At 40.4% G+C, this 9,141-nt stretch overlaps 1 protein-coding gene across 2 annotated transcripts; it reads right to left on the bottom strand.

Moving 5' to 3' along the window:
• Positions 1 to 195: 195 nt before the first annotated feature.
• On the bottom strand, positions 196 to 6,305 carry LOC101760855 (calcium-dependent protein kinase 4). Of its 2 annotated transcripts, none has more exons than XM_022825587.1 (12): positions 5,872 to 6,305; positions 4,072 to 4,202; positions 3,729 to 3,770; positions 3,443 to 3,554; positions 3,263 to 3,341; positions 2,999 to 3,168; positions 2,343 to 2,469; positions 1,728 to 1,843; positions 1,544 to 1,651; positions 1,391 to 1,453; positions 1,104 to 1,277; positions 196 to 689 (listed from the first exon to the last, which is right to left on the bottom strand). In XM_022825587.1, the coding sequence occupies exons 1-12, from the start codon at positions 6,160 to 6,162 to the stop codon at positions 525 to 527; spliced, it is 1,578 nt and encodes a 525-aa protein (XP_022681322.1). In that variant the 5' UTR covers positions 6,163 to 6,305; the 3' UTR covers positions 196 to 524. The 2 variants fall into 2 exon arrangements, with proteins under 2 accessions (XP_022681322.1, XP_022681323.1); XM_022825588.1 differs by having other exon boundaries at positions 196 to 683; positions 5,872 to 6,304.
• Positions 6,306 to 9,141: the final 2,836 nt, after the last annotated feature.

Raw genomic sequence — 9,141 nt, forward strand, 5'->3', positions numbered from 1 at the left:
AATTTCATAGGAAAAAGATCAGTTTCTACACTAATCTTGAAAAGCTTCCGTGTTCCAAATGAGGCTCACTAGATGTGCTTTATTCTTTCAGTTGCCATGCAGGCATCATTAACCAACAGTTACCGCACAGACCACAGCTCATCATAATTCATAAATACAATTCCATTCAACAGTTTGGAAACAGAACATTTGAGATTATATATGCCGAAGGACTAGCATATCCTCAATTCCTCACCTCCAGACAATTTTATTGCGACCAACAATATAATCAAATCATACGTATTTAGTACTGTACAAGAAAGAAGATTGTGAGTCTTGTTTACCATTTCGACCTCGACCTCTCATACTTCACCGTGAAAAAAAAATACTAAATATTTACTTGAACTTATCCCATTGCTGCACACATAACCTGGATGCTGAAATCAGAAACATCACATGGCACGCTAAAGAAACCAAAAAAGAACACATTGACTACTGTACTGTATCCTCCTAAATTTGCTCCTCCCTAATGGCTGCTCTGCAATTCACAGAGCTTGAGGATTGGGGGGACCCCTTGGGCTGGGAACGTTGCTCATGCTCGCAGTTCTCAGGAGCTTGCGGAATTCAGACAGGCTTATTCTCCCATCTTTATCAATGTCAGCCTCCTCCAGCAGCGGCTCAATAGATCCCTTTAAGCCAGTGTGCTGCATCTTGAAAGAAAATCTCAATGAGAATACTACCAGTTTTGGTTTCTTCTGTGCAATTACCAATATTTGTATAGATGATTTTCTAGGAAAGAACCTTTACGTGTTTTATCTTTATCAAATCTAAATGCTAGGGACAACGGTGTCAATCCCTGGTACATGCACTTTGATTGATATGGAGTGGACTAAAACAAGTGACAATATGCATAGTTTTCTCGATTGAAGTATTATGATGCTTCTGTATCCATATTGTTCCATTCACTGAATACGGAAAACTAGCAAGTGGAACCAGACGCACAATATGCAACTGTGCCATCTCATGTAGATAGTCAGTCAAGGTAGTTATCCATGGAGCAAGGATCATGTAAATCACTCATAGACATGAAGCAACAAGAAAACAAAATAGGAATAGAAAATTACCATTCTAAGCTCCTCTGGCGTGATGTATCCATCACCATCCAGATCAAATTTGCTGAAAGCAGCTTGGCAACGAATGCCCCACCTTTCATTGTCGAGCTCGGCCATCTGATGTATATGGAGAGTTGCTGCAACGAACTCTTTGAAGTCCACAAGACCATCGGTGTTGCTGTCGATCTACCACAGAATCGGATCACAGTTTTAGCTCTGTCTTAGAACCATGGTGGGCTATTTGCATGGAAACAAAGGGGGAAACACACAAAATGGACTAAAAAGAAGTCAAAACTTACTGCTTGAATGATCTCAAGCACACGGGGACCCTTCAACCTCCAAGGAAGATCCTTTGCAAGGGCCTATTGAAACATATGCACATATCATCAGCACCTCAGAGGAACTCAGTACAATGCAAGACATGTTCATCAACAAATCCTAACAAAACTTACATGTCGCATCTCCTCGATACTAATGGACCCACTTTTATCAATATCAATTGCGTCAAACTGATCCTTCAGATCTGCTAGCTCTTCCTCATTGAGCGTACTCGCTAAAGCCTGAACATGCCACAAAGATACTGTAAGGGGAAAAAACAAGGAAATGATAGAATTAATTTGTGATCAAAATAGTTACCCTAAGTGCAAACTGCTTAAAACGGCTGTACTTGACAAACTGACGCATGTTGGATAACACAGATATGTCGACAGGGATCTCGGATGCTTCTCCTCCTTCTCTAACCCATGGATGTGCTTAACATATCAAGAACAATCGGAATCAGTAAAGATGGCAGTTCTTCATAATATAAAGACAAAACAATGCTTAAATGCCAAGATTTCATTTAGAAACAATATTTCTATTTTTTTGAACTGTAAGATTATATTGGTGCTTATCCTATAATTATCCATGAAAACCGGGGAAAAGGTACAGCAGCAAGCTACCACTGCCTTTTACTAGCTCATTAAAAGAACAGAGAGAACTAAGGACCTCATGCATTTTATATAACTACTAAATTTAGATTGCAAGAATATGATTTTCATTGATATTTTCAAGTGCACGAATAAATTGCTATGCAAGATACAACAGTCATCCATTTTTCATATTCATATTCACACTGTCATAATTAATTGAAGGGGTACTATATGTGCAACCAGTTTTGGTTGCAAGCTGTATGTGTCCTCAATTCTCACATCGAAAATAATGCAATTCTGAGCTTCGTGCTAGTAAATTACTGAAACTATTGAAACTTACAGAGAGCTTGAGCAGCTGTTAGTCTTGCCCTTGGGTTCTTCACTAATAACCTTTTAACAAAATCTTTAGCACCTGGACTGATGCTTGACCAAGGCCTCTTACGAAAATCAGGCTTGTTCCTTAGAACCTAATTATAAGAAGTGAAAAGAATGTAGAAGATAACATATACAGATTGAATGTAGAAGTAAAGTTATGGCTGGTGGTAGAATGAAAAGGGCAACCATATTGCTTAGCAGCTTTTACTAATTAAGTATTAGAATGTTAAGAGGCCACAGGTCGTCTCCAAACTTCAACTAGAAGTGGAAAGCACTTTAGCTACTTACTCATCTTAGGTGCATCATAATGAAATTTGTGCAACACCAACGCTGCACATTACATATTTGAAAGATGGTGACTATTTTTAGAGTGGTATTCTAGCAGCTAGTGCAAAAATCACTGAAGGACAACCTCACCAAATAGATAATTGCCTTACATGTTAAAAGATTGTAAAACTATATATTGCTGACACTGACAGGGTAACACTGCTATATGATGTAGAAACAAATTGCAGAAAACATTGTCAAAGCACTGAAAATGCTGGTCGCTGCCTCACTGGTATTGCACCCTCACCAAGCACTTCAATGGAAGCAGAAGGTATGCAAAACTTGTCCACCTACCTCCTTAAATATACCATCTTCTGTCTTATCCCAAAATGGTCGCCTCCCACAGAGCAAAATGTAGGTTATAACTCCTATGCTCCAAACATCTGACTCAGGGCCAGATCGTCGTTTTAATACTTCCGGTGCGACATAATAGGCACTGCCAACGATATCATGGAACTTCTTCCCTACAATCATGCATTTTAAATAATGAACTAGTCAGCTAAACTGCAGACTTGTCGTATCAAGTCCCAGACAGATGCAAAGGACCCCAAGTAGTACCTGGCTTTATGAAGTCTGACAAACCAAAATCTGTTGCCTTTAGCGGAGAGTCCTCCTTATTTGATTTGAAAAGGAAGTTCTGGGAAGGAAAATAGGTACAGTCTTACATGACCTGAGAAGTAGTGAAATATCACCAAATGCTTACTATGTGCAAAGAGATTGAAAGTGTTCAATTTCTACCTCAGGCTTCATATCTCGGTGAACTAGCCCACGCAGATGACACTCAGCAGCTACTTTAAGCATTTGGCGCACTACCACCGCAGCATCTTTCTCACTGTAACGGCTATTTTTTCTGTCCAAAGGAAAACGACCTTAAGTAATGACCTTGTGCCAGCAACCAGAAATAAATAAAGCAGATAAACAAAATAAAGCAATCTGATCATACAGCAACAGAAGTCCAAAAATTTAATGAAACACAAAGGCTGAGATATAAGGAACAGAGAGATGGAGAATCTATGCTTCTTACTTTGCCAATATCCGGTCCAGTAGTTCACCACCCTCACATAGTCTGCCAAAATAGAAGAGGGTAAGAGTTGGTTACAACATCTATTTGAAAATGAATAGAGAATGAATTGGTATACATATAGATTGATTATATTTAGGAATGATAATTTTAGTGTCTAGGATTCTAGAAACACGATAATCGATAAATATGGTTGATGTTAAAGCTTTAGCAAAAGGTCATTGCAAACCTGCACAGCATCAAATACCAAATTTAACTAAAACTAGGTCTTAGTTAGGTGCTCAGTTCCCTGATATGTTCTTAGTTAGCTGGAGCAGATAGCAGGAGCTAGTATAGGACTACTTACTCCATCACAATATACACGTACGAATCATCCTCAAATGCGTTGTAGAAGTGAACAATATTCTCATGTCCTTTAAGTGCTTTAAGAATCTTCACTTCTCTTTTCACATCCTCCACAGCAACAGGACGGGTCATCTGTTACAGAAAATCATAATCTTAATTGCCAGAAAAGACATGCTCTAACTTCTAAAGATGATGTCAAGTAGACAATATGGTGAAGGCAATAATGAACAAGGGTGGATAATCATTGAATGACAAAACATCCTGAAAGGATTATGAATTGTTGAATTGCACATGTTTATACTCTATTTTTTATTCCTTACCTTACCATCTCAATTCATCCAGACCTAAACTAATCTAAACAGATTATAGTCACTAATTGTGCAAATTCAATGATGACCATTTATTGAGAACAGCGTATAATTGGCATCTGTGTGCAACCTGGAGGACATGATCTCCATTGAGAGATACTAGATTAACCTGACAATTATGGTATACAAGAATCTGTATACATCATGATCAAAAAAGGTATCCTAGTTCTCTCTCAAAGTTCAAATCTTATTAAAAAAATAATCCATAGTATCATCCCAATCTATATGCTTATCAGATTCCTTACCTTACCAATAACAAGCCTAATTTCCACACAGGCGTGTTCAGTGCCTTTTTGACAAGGACGTTACCTGATCACCTCTAGTAACACATTCTGTCACAGACAAATGACCCATATTTCCAATGTCACTACAACACTATTTTTCAAAAGATATTACCGAAGGTTCCGCGAAAATTGGCATTTTCTTCCAGAGGTACAAATTTTCAAAAGGCTAATAAAGGAACGTTGACACTTCAACAGAAGGCCCAAAATATTTGATGAAATCAAACCCGTGTTGATTAGTATATGGGTATATGCGTTTCAAGGTCAAATTATTTATACCTAGGAAAACACCATCCACCTACAGTATGGAAGCCAAGGAAGTGTTGTCCACTGCAAGTGGGCAATGGTTGTCTTTCCTGAATTTTTCTACTGACAGGAAATTTCCAATTCCCAAGCATACGAGGAGCAAATCTCGATGTTCCAAAATGGACAAAATCAAAGATTCGAGAAATAAAGCCAAGATAACAAGAAGAAGCATGCAAGATTGTAGCTCCAATGAAATGTGTTTTGCACAAATCACTCGTAGCTCCAAATAATGAGAGGCATTACAAAGGAGTATCACAGTAACCCAGCACTGTCCTCTTGAAATTAGTAGGACCAAGTGTTTCCGTGAATAGCCTGATGAAAAACAACTCTGCCCGTTCCATAGATAACTGCCACTCTCTTTTGCCATTTCCAGGAACGAGGTACTGAGCTGGAGAGCAACTTCCCATCCCTTCCCAAGATAGCACAGATGTATTGCTGTAATGCCAAACTAAGGCGCCTGAACGTCAAAACCACCTCCAAATATCTTCCCGGACGTCACGCCGGAATCCCGCAGCTCAGAACCACCAAAAACCGACAAAGGCTTGGAAGAAATCAAGCGGCCAAACAGCCAGAAATGAACTGGAAATGTGAGTATCCTACTCATTGCGCTACACGCCTCCGTGAGCTACCCGAATCATCCAAAATGGCAGGCACCAATTCCATTCCCAACGAAACACCTAAACCTCAGAACCGGCAAAACAATCACTAATCTCCCCGGAATTGCACCGAATCCCCTCGAAATCTACCCGAAGTGGGCGAACGCCACTGAATTCGATGGACCAAGGCACTCGGAATCGCCTGGAGCAGACCGCGCAAAGACGTGGAGCGGCAGCCGGGATAGCTCACCTTGGCCTTGTCGATGCGCTTGACGGCGACGCGGTCCCCGGATTGGCGGTCGGTGGCGGCGAAGGTGTAGCCGAACTGGCCGTGGCCGAGCAGGCGTCCGACCTCGTAGCGCGCCTCGAAGTCCCTCTCGTAGCCGAACTCCACCCGCACGGGGGCCGCCGCCGCCGCCGCCGCCTTGGTCGCGCCTTCGGGGGACGCGCCGCCGCGGCGCCTCTTCTTGTCCTCCTTGGACGGGCGGCGCTCGGCGGCGCCGGCGGGGGCAGCGGAGGCGGAGGAGAAGCAGGCGCCCATGGGTCCGGGGCTGGGAGCTGAGCATATGGATGTGCGCGTGGGGGGGCGCGGGGGCGAGGTATATAGGCAGGCTGGGTTGGTTGGCGCGGTGGGGCGGGGCGGGGAGGGGAGGAGGGAGGAAGGTGGAGAGGAAGGTGAGGGGGAGGAGACGGGGGCGGAGGGGAAAGCCCCCCAACCCCAACCCAACCAGGCCACACACGCAGAGACGAGACGATGTTGCTGCTGGTCAAGTGGTCAAACTGCCAATTGTCAAACCCTTCTCACTCCTCTCTATCTCTCTCTTCAATCTTTCTCTTTTTTCTAGGAAGTCTCTCTCTTCAATCTTTCTCTCTTTTTTTAAGGAAGTCTCTCTCTTCAATCTTGTCTACACTTGCTGAGGTAGTATGCTATGTTGATATATTCTCTCGATTAGTAGTTTTAGTCAATGCTCAATGGTGTACAAAGTTTGTTCCGTGTTGCAAGTTTTATGTGCGGGCGGTTTACATAAGAAAAGGTATAAGAAGTTATCCAAATTATTTTGTTCCCGTCCAAATTAGGATAGAAAACCTACAGTGATACTCTTGTAGCTAGATTGCTAGGGACATTTTGTAGCATGGAATCTTATAAAAAAAAGTCAATGATAGAAGAGTGGTATGTTAAGGGTGCATTTGGCAGAGCTCCCTGAACTGATTCCAGCAGGAACTCTGCCAAATAGTTTTTCAGAGAGAAGTAATTATCTACTGAAGTGATTCTCTGAAATGAACTAAGAGGCTGTGAGCTGGGGAAAAAATAGCTTCTCCTGATTCTGTGAAGTGATTCTCCATCCTAATTTTAAGAGTTTATGCTAGAGAATCACTTTCACCCACAAAATCACTTCTCTCATAGAATCCGCTCCATAGAGAATGAACAGACCCTAAGTTTCGAGTCGAGTAAGGATCTACAAAAAATAAAATCACAAGAAAATATTATGACTCGCCGATGATTTCCTCGGGTATGACCATTATTAGTGGTTCCTTAAGTTTAATAGCAGCCATCTAGTTTCCTAATAAGCCCGATTACACAAGGACTATATACTATAATTTGTCTGCATGATAGCGCTATCTTAGTCAATTATCCAGAGACACTTAGCTACAGAAGCTTGCATGACTGCCGAAACTAACCAAATTAGTTTGATTTTTTGCCTCGTCTTCTCATCAGTCGTCTGTCACTGTAGCTTGTACTGACTTCCAGGCCTCCTTCCTTGCACCTGGATTCCTCCTTGGAAGCAGTCTTGGTCAAAACAGCCCCCTTGAATATTTGTCTACCTTTTCAAACTTCCTACACATGTATGTCATTGTCATATCATCATTACCGCGAATTTCATGGTTATCACCGAGCTTAGAATTATATTATTATTACCATCTTAAATTTATACTACTCAGATCCAGACTCTAACAAGGATGTCACATTTCTATATTACAAGTATGATTTCACTTTTTGCCAAATATTTTTTTTATTGGTAATAAACTCAAAAAAGGAGGTCTGATCCTACTCCAGAGCAGTGGGCACTGGGAAGGTAGGCATGTAGCTGCTAGGGGGGCAACAAAGGTGTTGCCATGATGCCCAAAGTGACCTAGCTCTCAAGACCTTGAAAAGTATTTTTCATGACCAGATCAAGTCAACAAACATTCAGAGTTCTATATATAAGTAACGCTTGCTTTCTTTCTCAGTGACCCTTTTTCCATGCTTCCCACTGGCGTTCTCCCTGGAAAGCATCCTCACACCATTATCCTATACACACATTCTTCCATCCTAATAGCCTCGTGGTTAAATACTAATACCTCTCAACTAGTGGCCGCCTGGTTCAATGGTAAGGTGTCCCAGCCATTTGTCTAATCGATGTTGGATGTGTTCAATTGGCAGCTTGATTTTTTGTTGGGTTTTTTTTCCGAAGATGCAAATGCTCATATACATACACGCACACAATTCTAGATTTATGAGCATCCGTGAGATACTAGACTGGCAAAAATCATATAGTTATCTTGATGTTGACATAGAGTTCAATTTATCGGTGAAACTTTGTCCTTGTTATATATCAAAACGTTAGCAGGTTTAGTACTTGTTTAATTTTTTTCTAGAATACTTCATTTATAAATGCAGGTTATATTATTTGGATTAGAAAAGACTTCAAAATTAAATTGTGGTAATTAATTTGTCATATAACGTGTATTATTTATTGTTACTGTGAAATGTGAATGTTTCAGACAAACATGCATATAATTTGATTAACTGTTTGCCAAAACTTATAGAGTTTGACCTTCTAAAATCCTAAAGCACCTAAAATAGGAAATTGGGGAGCATTGTGCCAGATACATGTATCCCAAAGTTATGTCGTGTAGTAAGCTTTACTTTGGCCTCGCAAAAAAAATTAAGCTTTACTTTTTACTTGGGAGCGTATGCTGCTAGCAAACTCCGTGTCTGCGTTCCTGAATTGGTCTACTCGTACTCGTAGGCACGCAGTCCCATCTTTATCGGTCACTATACATCCACGTGTAACCCAACATAAAGTTTTCTCTGTTAGATCATTGTGCCCACTTGTACATATTTGTGGTGGTGATAGATTTTCCATTAAGTTATTGTATTGGTGCTGGTCGATGAGAAAAGACTACATTCGTTTTAGAAAATAAAAAATATCTCCAGCCTCTGCGTTGACAAAAGATTACATATATATCCATAATGTGTGAAGACATGAAACTAAGAGTGATTTCTGAATTCCTCCTAAATCCCTATTTTATTGCAAATAGCTACTCTCTCCATCCTTTTTATCTGTCGTTCTCACTTCACGAGAATTCAAACGTAATCAACTTTGATAAAATATATAAAAAAAATATTAATATTTATGATACATAGTTAGTATCATTAGATAGATCGTTGAATCTATTTTTATAATAATTTATTTAAAAATATAAATGTTGCTAATATTTTCTACAAATGTAGTCAAACTTAAAAAAAGTTTGACCA

The sequence above is a fragment of the Setaria italica genome, chromosome I (assembly GCF_000263155.2).
Source record: "Setaria italica strain Yugu1 chromosome I, Setaria_italica_v2.0, whole genome shotgun sequence".
Classification (NCBI taxonomy): Eukaryota; Viridiplantae; Streptophyta; class Magnoliopsida; order Poales; family Poaceae; genus Setaria; species Setaria italica.

Coding starts and splice junctions, on each gene's coding strand:
- LOC101760855 (XM_022825587.1), bottom strand. CDS start 6,162: ATGGGCGCCTGCTTCTCCTCCGCCTCCGCTGCCCCCGCCGGCGCCGCC. Junction 3,169..3,262: donor GTCAGACTTCATAAAGCCAG/GTACTACTTGGG, acceptor GCATGATTGTAG/GGAAGAAGTTCCATGATATC. Junction 1,454..1,543: donor GTATCGAGGAGATGCGACAT/GTAAGTTTTGTT, acceptor ATGTTTCAATAG/GCCCTTGCAAAGGATCTTCC.